At 36.9% G+C, this 16,268-nt stretch overlaps 1 protein-coding gene across 2 annotated transcripts in view; it reads left to right on the plus strand.

The window, feature by feature from the left end:
* Positions 1-16,268, plus strand: part of LOC138710322 (uncharacterized) — a 121,379-nt gene that overhangs the window by 81,184 nt on the left and 23,927 nt on the right. For both annotated transcript variants that reach the window (XM_069841130.1, XM_069841131.1), the window contains exons 5-7: positions 9,639-9,730; positions 12,521-12,564; positions 15,300-15,408. In XM_069841130.1, coding sequence (XP_069697231.1) covers positions 9,639-9,730; positions 12,521-12,564; positions 15,300-15,408 — 245 coding nt within the window. The remainder of the gene's footprint in view (positions 1-9,638; positions 9,731-12,520; positions 12,565-15,299; positions 15,409-16,268) is intronic.

Genomic DNA, 16,268 nt, shown 5'->3' on the forward strand with positions numbered 1-16,268 from the left:
TCTCACGTTCGCACACGTTACATTTTGAATTTGGTACTGCATATTAAACAATTTTAATTCGAATTCCAGACAAGCCAATCAGAGAAAGGCATTGATTGGATTGAATATTTCAAGGTTGCACAATTATGTAACTGCCTACTTTCATTGACGCCATTTGTCAGGGAATTATAGGAGTTAACTAGTGTGGATTTTGTTGTTCATAATAATTCCACAAAAACAAACACGAAAAATGATAAATTTATAAGAAAACCGATTATGTTGTACGATATATTGAATGTAAATTTCGATATCGATATGTCCATATATCGAAACGAAAATATCGGTATTTCGTAAAAACCGGTATATCGTTCCCATCTCTAGGTATGTTAAAGGCCAGGCTTGACGGCAGATGACGTCACGAGCAGAGTAGAGGGGTCTGTTGGCCATTACCTTCCATTCTATTTTCCTTGGTCTTGTCGTAGATGCAGTCCGGCATTGCGCTGACGACAGTTAGCGACAGTCGCACCATGTCCGTCTAATATCCGATAGAAAAACCAGCAATCTCTTCCTTCCAATAAACTCTAAAGAATGCATCATGAGACAAAACAAAATTACTTAATTTTATTGTAGACTTTCTTCGTTTGAAGGTACTTTACCTTCCTCACCAGTTGGATCCGTGGTTCACGTGTTCAAATCCGCCTAAGGGCAATGGATTGTAACAGGCTAAATAGTTCTTGACATGGGAAGAATGCAAAACTGGGGGTCTCATGTCGCCGTACGTGGAAAAACCTTGTCCTTTTTGTAGTCTGGCCTTATTGCTTATACCCAAGGGGTGAAACCTAGCCATTTCCTCTCCACTCTTACTACATATGCTAGTGGATTATAGTGATCTTCTAGTTGATAAGTTGAATTTTATTTTGGCAATTTTGTTTCTAATTTCGGTACTGACAAATACTACCTGACACTTATTTCCTAACCGTTATGTAGACAGTATCGTTTGCCTTTGAAAAACTGCCAATGTTTATGAAACGAACGTTACTAGCGAGTGTTATTTGGAACTTTAATGTAAAGAATATTAATAATATAGTAACAATTTTATTATTAACGTTTATGAAACGAACGTTACTAGCGAGTGTTATTTGGAACTTTAATTTAAAGAATATTAATAATACAGTAACAATTTTATTATTAACGTTGATGAAACGAACGTTACTAGCGAGTGTTATTTGGAACTTTAATGTAAAGAATATTAATGTAATAACAATTTTATTAATATATAAATAAACAGTAGGCTGTCTTTAGGTTTGCGGTAGCGTGTCTTCCTCCAGCGGTGCACGATTTCTGAACATTAGATTGTGCACCAATATGCCTGGGTTAAATCCCAAATCTCTCCGCAGTGCATATGACGAGAAGGCATATGTCACTGTTGATAGTGATTCGTCGTCGGATGGGGACGATAAGCTTGGCGGTCCTCTTGATGCTAATCGACAGAAGTAGGTTACGTGCCGGCACCGGGCTCCCCTACTCCCGTCCTCCTCTTCATCACTCATTTCATACACTACACTTACACATATACTCACCCTAGTGCACGACATAACTTTGCACAGATACGCACCGCCAAAGTAGTGTACAACTAGAAAATGGGTCACAATCCTGCCATCTATCCGCAATAGGCGGAACCCGAATCACGTAAAGTGAAGTGGGTAGCCATTAGATACATATACAGAGTGTTTCCGAGGTGGTGTTACAAACTTTCAGGGATGATGGAGAAGGGCACATGTATCAATTTGAGATAAGGAACCATGGCCCGGAAATGACTGAGTCGAAAGTTATAAGCAAAAATAGTTGTGTGGAAGTGGATTTGTAATTTGGCACCACGTGCCCTCCTTCCTTTAACTTTTGGAACATTCATGAAAAAATGATACGGGCCGGATGTCTCCTACGTGGATACTTGGCCCTATACAATCTGTGAGCTTGTCTACTGTTCCCATTGGCTCATCCGTATTTGAAAATCAGGTCTGCATATTCCACTCTCGTGTACTCCTCCATTTCACTAGAACCGATCAACTGGACACTGCAACTTATACACATACACTTCTGCCTACAGACTTGCATATCAGGACCGACCATGTCCGTTACACATTACGCTATCTGCATTGCTTTAGTGTAGTTTCCTGTCTCCATCCCTCAGACAGCGCACTGAATGGAATACTGTAAGTAGACAACGTAAACAACGTCAGGTGAATACAGCATGTGTAAGATGTACAGATAAATACACATAAATAAGATGTACAGAAGAATAAAATTATTTCATTTCCATACAAATATTTTTGCTTATAATTTTCGATTCGGTCATTTCCGGACCAGGGTTCCTTATCTCAAATTGATACATATGCCCTTCGCCATCATCCCTGAAAGTTTGTAACACCACCTCGGAAACACCCTGTATAAATATTATCTGTATATTTTAAAGTAGTGGTCGGTTCCGGAGTTCGTACTAATAATGTTACCGGTACTGGTATTTAATGTGGTAAATAACACATGTTCAGGTCAGGTGTCATGAATTATAAACTGTTTAAAATCGAATCAATGAATTTTATGTCGCGCGACAAAATACATTGCAACATTAGGTCAATAATAATAATAATAATAATAATAATAATAATAATAATAATAATAACTTACGTAACCTCACTATAGAAGGCTCCAGACAAAATTTGCCGGCCATTTCCAGCCATGTGAATTTCGACACCGAATGAACACTGCATTTGAAAGCATCAGATATACAGTATTCTACTGCTGCTGCCCCCACCATCCTTTCTCATTCCATTATATAGGTCTATCTGTTTTGTTTTAGGATTTGAAGAATATATTTCAACACGTTAGGATCAGCCGTTTCTTTTTTTTTTTTTTGACGTAGAATACCCGAGTATGGGTACCCGTTCTGGCATCCGTAGTGAAATGAAAATGACAGAATTTCAAATGCTTACTGTAACAAGACTGTGAGCCACGCCGAATCCTAATGTATTTTATTAGTTAGGCCATTAAAAAATATAACGTGTGTGACCACGCTCAGTGACGTCACCTCGCTACAGCCACGAGGACCCCGAAATGGCACATAAAATTAGTCTTGCCGCGCGAACTCAGCATGGAGAGCAGCTACAGACCTGTGCGACTACTCGTTCGATGTTTTATAATCGAGAGTTCTGCAGTTTTAAACTGATAATAGGCACGTATGAAAAATTTGTGTGAGCTGGGACTAATTTCGGAATGTCACTTAATATGAAGACAAAATAATATAATTATTGGATGCACTCCGTGAATTACTTCTGTTATAGATCCATATTCTCCATTTATAAACGGAAACAAAAATAAAACATTCAAACCAACACAACTGTAGTTTCATTTCTGAAACTGGGTGACATTTTACGTGCCGGTGTACCCCTAATACAGCGCGCATTTTTTTTTTCAAAATATCTTTTAGAATATTGCGATGATTAGATTTTTCGGCTGCGCGTTCTTTTTCAACTCTCATGCAGGAGCCGGTTTGGATAACGACACAGACTAATATAACGTGAGGTGCGTGGATCGAATCTTCCTATATTCACTTGACTTTCTTAACCATTTTTATTTTACTTCTAAATAATTTTAATTATAACTACACTGCCGAGCAAAAAAAAAAAAAAAAAAAAAAAAAAAAAAAAAAAAAAAAAAAAAAAAAAACGCAAGACTTGAATAAATTTGAAATATCAATCTGTAATACAAATTATAACATTTCTGTGTGCTTCTATGGACCTGTTTGTGTTAGGCAAATGTTAATTCATGTTTTGGGAAGAAAAGTGTACCCATTGGGTCGTTTGTGACACCCTCTTTGGCACTTCCTGTCCGGTACTGTATATTTATTGCTGTGCCATTAAAATTTACAACCCTAAACCCAAGCAGCTAAAACAAAGTTACTACACTATAGTTTTCTTTTTTTGCTTATAATGGAATTCTGTGATATTGAACTCAGTTTTAAACAACATTTAAGAGAGTTGAAATACCGTTATCCCCCAAGAACGCTGCTAGAGTAGTCATGTTGGAAAAAGATGACCGCAGCTTACGTTATATGGCTCAGGTGTCGTATACATGGCTCCGTAGCTCTTGAAGAGTATCTGGAGCATGTTGACGGACATTCCTTCCTAAAATGTCCTACAGATGATCAATTGGGTTAAGATCCAGACTGCGTGACGGCCATTGCATGAGTTGGATCCCTACTTCATTGAGGTACTGGAGGACATATCGCTCCACGCAAGGACGTGTATTGTCCTGCATGAGCACGTAATTGTCACCAATAAATGATGCAAAAGGAAGAACATGTTGCCCAAGAATTTCTTCAATGTAGCGATGGGCAGTAAGAAACCCATCTTCCACATAACAAGATTTGTTCGTGCAGTCAAACTGACGTCTGCCCACACCATCACTGAACCGCCCTGAAATGCCGTTCTTGATGAAAAGTTGCATGGAGAATACCTTTCTCCAGTCCTCCACACTCTTTCTCTTCCATCTGAGGATCTGAGGCAGAATCGGGACTCATCTGAAGACAAAACTGTTCCCCACTGTTTGTCAGCCCATTCCTGATGTTCCCTTGAAAATTGTAAGTGAGCTAGACGATGTTGTCTTGTAAGTTCTGGGTTAAGGGCAAATCTTCTGGAGATCAGGCCAGCATCATGTAACATACTCCTCACAGTCCACTCACTGACATTCACACCTCGCACTTGGTCTAGTCGATTTCTGGCTTCGACCGCAGTGGTGTGGCGGTTACGCAGCACTTGAAGGCGCAAGAACTGGTCATCTATAGCAAAAAGTTGACCTTTTCCTACCATATCTCGGTCTTAGAGAATATGAACCAAGTTCCTTGTACCTTTACACTGTACGTGAAACCGTCGACGGAGTTGTATGCAACACCTGAGCCACGTAACGTAAACTGTGGTCATCCTCTACTAACGCGACTGCTCTAGCGGCGTTCATTGGGCTTAACGTCATCTTAACTTTCTTACATGTTGTTAAAAACCGAGTTCAATATCACAGAATTCCATTATAAGCAAAAAAAGAAAACTATAGTGTAGTAACTTTGTTTTAGCTGCTTGGGTTTAGGGTTGTAAATTTTAATGGCACAGCAATAAATAAACAGTACCGGACAGGAAGTGCCAAAGAGGGTGTCACAAACGACCCAATGGGTACACTTTTCTTCCCAAAACATGAATTAACATTTGCCTAACACAAACAGGTCCATAGAAGCAAACAGAAATGTTATAATTTGTATTACAGATTGATATTTCAAATTTATTCAAGTGTTGCGTTTTTTTTTTTGCTCGGCAGTGTATTTCTATTTTTATTGGTCACCGGCATAGTCTAGAACAGGCATGTCAAAACCCTGCACACTGTACATTCGCGCACGTTGTGCACTTATCTCTGTGCAATGTGCAGTTCCTATTCCCCTACCTTGAGGGAGTGAATCGGCTTGGAGGGGAACGCGACAAGGCTGTACATTATCTGCAGTAGCAGAACAGCTTTGGTTTCAGTAACTCAGATCAGTACGGGTGCTCATTCAGCTGTGATTGTGAATGCGTTATGAAAAATAAAGTGAGGAGTCCACAGATATAACGAAGAAGAGAAATCAAGAATCATATAACATAACTTATGATGTTTTCCTCAGCCAACAGTAATTATTTTAAAGTGTAAGGCTTTCATCATATCATGTGTACCTAATAGTGATGTGAGAATTTAAATCAGATTAGTAAAGTTCTCAAAATATGATATTCGCCAGTTCTTATTTTTTAATTAGTACTCTCACGGCAAGACAAACATGACATTGATGTCGTTTTGGAGTCTGTACTAACACAGCCATCAATGGTTAGACGACTTACAACTTTGAATATTGAGTGAAGAATACATGTGAAGATCTTGAGGTTATAAGGGAAGGAAGAATGCAACTATTTGTAAGGCGGAAAAATTTTCTGGAAAAATAATACATAATGGCGAATTTTCCATCTCACGTTACTATATTATCTTAATATACTTACGTTAATAAATCTTTAAACCTGACATAAAGAAAATGTCCTCGCTTCACAGCTTGTGAAGTACTCTTTTAACTCAATTCAGTAACGCTCCCAACTTGCTGATAATTGCTCTCAGCGTTTTCCAAATAAACTGTATATAAATTTAAATTCAAGCTTAATTTATCCAATTTATTAATAATAATGTGAATTTATATTAATATACAGCAAGGAAATGATTCCAGTCTAAAAGCCTCACAATGTCCTATTGCGTGTAATCGGGAGTAAAATATTTTCTTTAACATTTGTGCACCAATGGTCCCAATAATGCTTGAGGAACAATGAAAGAGTATTACTTTGAAATAATCAGAACCTACTACGTAAAATGAAATACTGTGTTCGCTTTTTGTTGTTTCGAAATCACTGCAATATTTATATTTTCTTCAAATACTGTATACAAATCATGTAAATAAATGCTTCTTTACAAACGACTGCTTTGTGAATTGTAACTGAGTAAGTCTCTTGTTTCTTGTGTTACAGTTATTGTCAAATATAGACACTGACAATAATTGTATTTTTTCCTTCTGCTAAGTATGTTTGTAATGTCCAAATGTCAATTTAATTGAACCTTAGAAGCACAGAATAGATTCTTGTACATCCCTCCCGCTAAGAACTGGTAAGAGCTACACGTGAATGACGCAATCTGCACAGACCGGCGTTCCGCGCACATACACTGCACTTTCAGTGTCTGATTTCTGACATGTCTGGTCTAGAAATAATAACTAGGACTCATGATTTGAGGTTGCGCTCGCGCGTGGGTTTGAATTTCCCTTGCTTGGGTTTCTGCCGAGGTTTTCCGAACTATAAGTCCAATGTTAGGTAATCCCACGGCGAATACCATATCACTGTCATCTATTGTATTCACGCTAGATAATATCGTAGTTGATATAGCATCGTTCGATATTTATGTTTAATCATCAATCCGAAGTCTGATTCAACCTAATAAGTGACACCAATAGGCATCACTCGTGAGACAACTAAGCAAAGAGATATTGGAATAGGGTGGCCAGTTCCTTTCTGACTAGTAACAAAGTTCACTAATCAGACTTAGGATGTATACAAACAATTGTTATTCTTCCTCTGATACATATCGTCAAGTAAGATGTACTGCCTGATAATAGATGTACGTATCAGCCAGAACCTTAACATCGTTAAATAACCAATTTAAAAATAAAATATATATTCCCTTACTGAATTTCACATAATATGAACGCATTTTTTGCTCATACCAACTATGATTCATGTGATGGTATATGCGGGAAATGTGGAAACATATTTGGAATTTAATAAAATAATATACAGGTATTCCATGTATGCCGCTATTCTCTCCGTAAACTCGGCGACATTTTCTGCTATGCTTTGCACAGTTACTGCGAAATCGGCCGGCGTTTCTGCGGTAGTAAGTTTAGTTTTTAAAACCAATTCAGCGGGAAAAATGTTTGTAAACGATCTAAAAATAAATACAAACGCATCGTACCTGTGCTGCAAGAGATGTCTGAAGTGTACTCCTCCTGCTTGAGTACATGTTTGACATTCTTGCGAAATCCTCTGTTGGATATTTTGTTCCACTTATTTGCGTATCTCAAAACTACCAAGAACTCGCTGCATTATGCTCCACTGTCTATATCATTCTGAAACAATTAAAACAATAGCTTTCGCTACAGTACATACGAATGAGTACTCTATTCAGTGTTCCCAAACAATTAGAAAAGAGACAATAGCTTACACTACATTATGCACGATTGAGTAATCTTTTCTGTATTCTCAAACATTAGAAAAATAGCATTGTAGCTTGCACTTCATTACACTCGAATTAGTAATATATTCTGTGTTCTTAAACAATTATAAAAAAAACACACTTTAGCTTGCATTGTAATACATTACGTAGAATGAGTAATACCTTTAGTAGCTTACAACAGATTGATTGAGGTGAACTGCACACATGCAACGCCCGACAAACGTCTCTTGAACTTCAGCATGACACTGGTACGCAACATTTCTGTGCGTCCCATGGCGTTATACAGATCTGTGTAATGGTAATGTGCAAATTATGTAACAAAAATCAATTTAAAAATAGTGGCAGCAGACGTATTCGAAGCTAGGACCACGTGACTACTAGTTTAGGTCGTTAGTTACTCCGCAGGATAAGAACTGAAGGTGATATAGGCTGTAGTGACGGCACTATTTCAGTTCCAGTAATTATTTTTTAATTATCTACTCTTACGTCCTGCGTCTACTTTTTGAAATTTAGAATTCGGTATAAGTTTAATTAATATCGCTTTTCCAGATCGTAATTCATTTTACCATTTCTTTGTTCATTTTGTTCTCGATCCAAAGAGAAAGTTCTGCTTCTCGTGTCGGAAATTTTATTTATTTATTTATTTATTTTATTTACATTTAAATATACAGGATAAAGAATATAATTACAAACAAGAGAAATAGAAATAAAATAATACAGTCAATATAAAGAAAGGAGATACAGCATTATTAACAAAATTTGAGACCGAATGAGCAGCGCTCATGTTCGGTCACAGTTCAGATATATGAGAAATGAATATATAGAGAGAATATCATCGAAATGATAGCCGTCCAAATCTTTGATTTAAAATTTCGGCATCCTAATCAATTCAAATGAACAAAAAAGAAAATGTAAATTAATGTTTAAAAAAAATACATAATAAAATGTTAAAAAAGAATATTCTGCGACAAGATTTGGCAGCTATCAAAACGAAAAAAAAATTATTGAAAATAAATAATATACATTGAATATTATAAAGATGAATAGAGATGATGATTGATGATGTTCAATGAAGATTTTAAAATGGTTGATGCAATTGTCTGAAGAGTCTTATCACGAACCTTTAATTTTCTGAGAATGTCCAATGTAAATTTGGGAATGAAAATGAGATCGAAAATATAAATTTAGTACTTCTTAAAATTTCGCGAATTTCAGAGTTCTCGCATAGAACTCACTGGCAAGTAACAGCATGTTACTCCTTTATGTATCTTTTTAAATGTTATGTTCTATTTAACGACGCTCGCAACTGCAGAGGTTATATCAGCGTCGCCGGTTGTGCCGGAATTTTATCCTGCAGGAGTTCTTTTACATGCTAGTAAATCTACTGCCATGAACCTGTCGCATTTAAGCACACTTAAATGCCATCGACCTGCCCGGGATAGAACCCGCAACCTTGAGCATACAAGGCCAGCGCTATACCAACTCGCCAACCAGGCCGACTGTATCTTTTTATATTAGTATTTTCTCAAAAGTAAATATAGTATGATGTCTAGTCTTTTGCAAGGACGAGACCTTTTGATAAAAATGATTGTTATTTTGTGATAAATATGGATTATTACGAAATTCATATGGATGTTACGAGTTTTTTTTTATTGACAAAATCAGAAAGAAGAATTTTTTCTCCGAGTTAATGTGTTTTTCTTTTCCTTCTACTCTCTAGGCCTACTCCATTACTTTCATAACATCTGCAGTTTAAAAGACATGTTAATTATTTAACTGTCATTGATAACAAATCAAAATTCATATTTTGCTTTCATTTCTAGCTGGACCTGAAGGATAAACTAGAGAAAGGCCCTGTGGGATCGACGAAGTTGGGAAACCTAGATCAATTACTGCAGCAACTAGAAATACATCGGTAAGAAAACATATTTTCTTAGGAAGTGTTCTTCACTTAGTGTTTTAACATCGACTTCTGTGTTAATTAAAGGAGACATATGATATCCTTCAAACAGCGCACGTGTTGATACATGCTGTTGTTAATGTTCATTGAATTGCCTGACTCCTCTCTTCTGGATCTACCCATTCTCTCGCAACCAGCGAATTTTCGAAAGAGTACACAAATAATATACAAGGTGTGCCAAAAGTGACTATCCATTTCAACAATAGATCTAGCCGAGGAATTTACAGCAACCAGTGAAACTGCCTTTGAAGTAGGGTTGTCAGATAAAAAATGAAAACCAGGATATTTTATAGGTAAAAGTAGAAAAACAGGACATCATAACGTGACATGTACATGCAATTGATACAAAAGCATTCATTCATTTAGTGTTCGGCCCAAAGGCAGGTTTTTCACTGCAAACCCAGCATTCTCCAGTCTTTCCTATTTTCTGCCTTCCTCTTTGTCTCTTCATATGATCCATATATCTTAATGTCGTCTATCATCTGATATCTACTTCTGCCCCGAACTCTTCTCCCGTTCACCATTCCTTCCAGTGCATCTTTCAGTAGGCAGTTTCTTCGCAGCCAGTGACCCAACTAATTCCTTTCCCTCTTCCTGATCAGTTTCAGCATCATTCTTTCTTCACCCACTCTTTCCAACACAGCTTCATTTCTTATTCTGTCTGTCCACTTAACATGTTCCATTCTTCTCCATATCCTTATTTCAAATAATTCTATTAGCTTCTTTTCACTTCGTCGTAATGCCCATGTTAATTAAATTAGCTATTTAAAAGTAGATAGTCGTTTGATTGCCTGATTATTGGAACTTCCCTGATGACCCAGTTTGTTTGAGCAAGAATCCTGTAAGGTAGATGTCAATTAAATTTTACAAACAATTCCTTTAATGGACTCTAGACATAGACATTTTCTTTATTTGGCCCACTGAGGATTGACGAGAGAAAAGCAGATCAATTTCTAATTTTCTACAATACCTGGCTGATGCAGGACGGACATCTAAAAGCAGGATATGTCCGGCGAAATCCGGATGTCTGGTAACCTACTTTTAAAAAATTGATTCGGACCAGAATTGTGCAAAAACGTATGTCTACACGTCCCAGATTGTCTTCAGCGATGTATAAACACAGAAGGCGTAATGTATCTGTAGATGTTTATGTAAATCGACATATATTTTTAGAGCTTTTGATATTTAGTGTTGAAGATACGGTTTTGTTGCGCTTGTGATGTGTTACAACTTTATCCATATTGTCCATATATCGGAACACGAAAGATATCAAAATAATTTCTGGCCTAATTTCCTTTAACAGAGTTCTTTTTATAGTGCCTGCTACCAGTATCACTAAATATGAATATTTCAAATAATTACAATATACGATTTTAAAGTACAGGGAGATAATTATGGTTTAGGCTGATCTCTGCATGGCAAGAAACTAGAAATGCATTTTTTTTAAGTTAGACTTATCATAAATAGGGGAACATGGGGCAGGACGGGATAGTTAACGTTTGAATGCTTTTATTTGGTATCAAATAATGTAAATGTATGGGTTTTATGACGTATATGCTTTTATTACACTGTAAACAAGTAAAAAAATATGCACTTCGAGTGAAATCCGGTCATTATAACCTTAAAATAAATTAGTTTTTCGAAATGTGTGTTTTGCCCCGTTCTGCCCCACGTATGGGGCAAAATGGGGTATCTATTTTTTGTAATAATTAAATGGCAAAAGTGGCAAAAATTATATACTGAAAGTGTGAATACTACAACATTTTACAAGTTTACTTGAGAAAAAGTCATTCGCAAAATACGCAAATGTGCGTGGCATCCTCGTCTTCACTTCTACTCCTGTGTAACAATTGTGAGTCCATTTCAGACGTGATACGCATCTAATCCAACCTTCTTCTGACAAACAACAGAACGAACAACCCATTACAGGAGGTGAAATTTAATTAAATATGACGTGGGGCAGGACGGGGTACTGCCCTGTTATGCCCCACCCCGTTTTGCCCCACAGTCACAATTTCTAAGTTATGAGGTATTGGCAAGAAAAATAACGCACGAAAGTTAAGAAAGTTTCGGAATTAAAAGCCAGGTAAGCACTCTATAATATGATATTAAAATAGATTATCTAAATAAATCTCATTTCTATTTACGTGTGACAAGAGATCACTTTAAAGTTGCAAATGAATGTTACAATATGATGCAGCAAACGAATAACATACAACAGATGCAAGGAATGCCAGTAAGTGTTCTGTGATGATATATTTACATGAGTTGACGAAGTTCTAAAAAAAAATTCGGTCGATTTCACTACTTGTTGGGAAGATAGAGGCTATACCCCGTCCTGCCCCTCTTCCCCGTTCTGCCCCATATTCCCCTATCTTAAAAATCAAGAAAATAGTTTAGTTGTACCTGACATTCCCGGGAAGTTGGGTGGAGGAATTCCTTCTTTGACTATTCCATGAATAAATTCGTCACTGCCTCTATCAACTTCTTGTAATTGTATTATTAATTTAATGTAGATAATTTATGAGACGTTTCTGAATTTACGAACAAGAAAAAATTTGGAAATTAATTGTACAAAGTTTCTTTAAAATTGTTGTTTTGTTAATTACTGCGTGGAACAGTTTTATGAAATGTAGACCTAATTTATATTGTAATTTCATTGTCAGTTGCGACAATGTGGTGCTGGTGCGAATGTTGAGAGCTTGTTCCACTTAAATTCTCTAATATTGATATCGTGTGTTACAGAGACAAAACAAAGCTGAGTGGACGTCGGGCAGATGGAACTGCAGGTCAGTGGAATTTAATTATGATTAACAGTTTTTAGATTAATGCTGTTTAATATTCATCGCAATCTATTCCTAACGTCTGACCCCTTTGGCTCATTCCATCTTCGTCATTGTAAGGAATCATGAACTTAATATAATGGTACATAGATATAAAGTATTATATGAACCTGATTCTCTTATTGTCGAACAGTGCTGTAAAAGTAATACAGTAAAACCTTCCTAAAACGAAACGCGATCGTTCCAGAATTTTTTTTTCTTTCTTCCCCCCCTCCCCCCCCCCACAGGTTTTCGGTTTACAAAGGGCTGAGTGTTGGCAAAACTAAGAATAGATTATTGCAATATGCTCATTGTAGGAAGAACACAATGAAGAAATAATTTGAAATAACAGTTATTACAGTACATGCAAAGTGAATTTTATTTTCATACTTATTAACTTACGTAATTGCAGCCTCTCTCTCTCTCTCTCTCTCTCTCTCCCTCCCTCCCTCTCCCCCTCCCTCCCTCCCTCCGTGCCCTAGTTTCTTGGCCCCCGCATTTCTTTTAAAGTGCATTGCCGCGACTTTTTTTTGAAGGGAACGTTGTAGGATTTCCTTCGCATCGTGCATCAGTTCAGAGTGTAAATTGCGCCCTGACCCATCGGTTGTGTAACTGAAGTTATGTTTGGTGGAAAATAGATTAACTTGACGTTAGACAAATCAATCTTTGGATGGCAGGTAGCATTGTCTGAAAACAGTACGACCTTACGACCTGACGTTTCATTGCTCCATTAAAATTATGAAGCCACTCTTCCATCTGGTCATCTATAGTTTTACTTTATTCCCACTGTTATTTAACACTGTATTGGCATATTAACACAAAACTCAGAATAAATAAACGGGAAAGTGAAACTAAATTGACACTACACTACAATTATTCACAGTTTTATTCTACTGGGACTGCCCTTTATCTCTATATTGGCTTGTTAGCACAAAACTGAGAATAAATGAACGAAAATGCAAGAGGGTTGGAAGAAGTAACCGTACAGGGGGTCTGTAACCTGCCCGGGTCCTTGACAATAAGCACAGAATAGTGACATGGTTAGAGAAGCTTCCTCCCAACGCCTGGCAAGGAATAGCGAAAGTCTTTCAGATCATTGCATGTACAGTCACACAAAAACATTATGTCATGCTTCGTACAGTATTATGGCAAAATTAAAAATGGTTTGATAGAATTTAGCAACAGTTATGCTTAAAATTATCCGTTTTAGTCAGATTTTTTACCTAAATGGTGCCCAAAAATGATTCCGTTTTCGCTTTAGGCAGTTTTCCGTTTTAAAGTATTATTTTACATAGGAAATCATTCCATTCCCAAATTTATTTTTCGTTTGTGCAGGTTTTCTTTTTATACAGAGTACGTTTTAGCAAGGTTTTACGGTAGTAATTTAGTGTAGAGACTTATTGCTGTCCTTGTACTGAGACATCAGTGGGAAACATTTTCGAATTATCTTATAAATCCATTGTGTAAGATGAATGATAAAGTGACTGGTGTGGTCACCTACAATAATTTGTTTTGTTTAGGAAAGCATGTCCAAATTGCCTTCATGGCGTGTGTAAAGGATACCTTTGAAGTTTGTTAGTCCACTTGGAAGTAAAATCTTGAATTAGGAAATGTTGTTTTTACAAAATATATTATTTTTGCAGAAGTTTTGTATAGCATTTGCTTTTAAAGATGATTTGGCAAGATAAGATTTTCTATGTTCTCTCCAAGAACATATTTTACTGCTTAACATTTTGCACGAGAAACCTCAGAGAATTTTTCTGTCCTTCCTTTATGTGTCAACGCTGTACTCACTATGCCTCTGTCCTACACTCTTTCCCATCCCTTCTTCTCCATGAAACTACTCCCTATTTCGTTGATTCATAAACTGGAAACAGTATACCAGTATAGCATGAGTGCTGCAAGTTTTCAACACATATGCTAATAATAGCAATCGGAATAATGCTTAAGAGTAGAAAAGAAATTTTATTATGACAGTTGACTACTTGAAGTTTGATGTTCGGATTCGGGAGTGTGCTTGAGAGATATCAGCACTTTATTTATTAATGCTTTGCAGGCTAATAAAGTAGTTGAAGTAATTGTTTCCACTGCATTCTTTCTATGATGTTATGGTAGTATATAGGTTAGGGTTGCCAGGCTTTCAAATGTAAATAAGGGACAGTTGCAACATTTAACTCGTGGAAAATATGAGGAACTTAGGAGAGAGAGAAATCTATGGGAGCCATTTCAGAGCGTGTATGTACTAGATTGTTAAAATACAGTATAAGGAAAAGTACCCTAGTCTTATACCATTAAAGTCCTTAATTTATTTTTGTTGCTGAAATTCAGGAGATACATTAATGATGATTGGGATTGAGAAAGAAATTACTTTTAACTGAAACAGAGGCAGCAGGTGGTTGAAATTTATTTGCTTTTCTAAAGGCATTGATGTTAATAAGAAATGTGACTGTTTCTTATCGCAATTCAAAAACAAGATATCCCCACAAACAGTAAGGGAAAAATAAAAGAAAAAAAAATTGGCCGTCTTTGATGTATTGTCTGTAAATACAGGATTTTTTGTGGCCCATACGGGGAAAAGATTTTTCAGGTCCCAAGTACAGGCCATCTGGCAACCGTAGTAGTATAACCAATTCACTTTTCGAATTACTTTGATCTTAATCACAGATGGTATATTTCTATATCAGTATGTTTTTTTGTTACAGATACCCAGGCTAAAGAAATGTGTGCTCTGGAGTTGGAAAACCTGCAACTAAGGCGAGGATTGCAGGAGTCAGTTGCAAGAATTAAGGATAAAGAATCTCAAGCTCAGCAGTGAGTGCAGTTTAAGTTTCGTCCGTAGCTGAGTGTTTAGAGTCTCTGTCTTCCACCATGGCGACCAGGGTTCGATCCCCATCTGGATCACAAAGGAATTTGTGGTGGATAAAATAGCCTTGAGACATTTTTCTCGAGGTTCTCCTCTTTCCCCTCACCATTATCATCCATAACAAGTGTAAGGCCACATGGCCTGTTACGGACTCAAAAAGGAATTTTCATGCCATCATTTCCTTGGACGACCCAGCAGTTTTTTTTTTTTACTTGGTTATGTAACGACGCTGTAGGAACTACTAGATTATTTAGCATCAATGGAATTGGTGATAGTGAAATGGTATTTGGCGAGATGAGGTCGAGGATTCGCCATAGATTACATGACATTCGTCTTATGGTTGGGGAAAACTTCGGAAGAAACCCAACTAGGTATTCAGCCCAGGGGGGAATTGAATCCATGCCTGAGCGCAACTCTAGATCAGCAGGCAAGCACCTCAGCCGACGGCTAACCCAATGTTCCCTTGTCATGCAGCTGATAGTGAAGCATGGCTTTTGGTATTCTGTGGAATTGCGTACATTGTAGAGGATTAATCCAGTCTGATATTGTTTTATATATTGCAGAACTGGTTCAACTGAAAGTTCTGCCATTATAACATCCTCATTACGTTTATGGTCTGATCTTGTATATACTGCTGTTGCTCACAAGAACATCATTTCTTTAACTGTCTTTCTACTTTCGTCTTTTTTTCTAATTGTCTGTGCCTCACTTCCATAACAAGGTGTTATACAGGTGTATTCTAGTATGCTTCTGTACTAGGAAAGGTTTCATTATGCTCTTAATGATTCCCATTGTCTTAGAATATTTT

The sequence above is a fragment of the Periplaneta americana genome, chromosome 12, assembly GCF_040183065.1.
Source record: "Periplaneta americana isolate PAMFEO1 chromosome 12, P.americana_PAMFEO1_priV1, whole genome shotgun sequence".
In the NCBI taxonomy this organism is placed as follows: Eukaryota; Metazoa; Arthropoda; class Insecta; order Blattodea; family Blattidae; genus Periplaneta; species Periplaneta americana.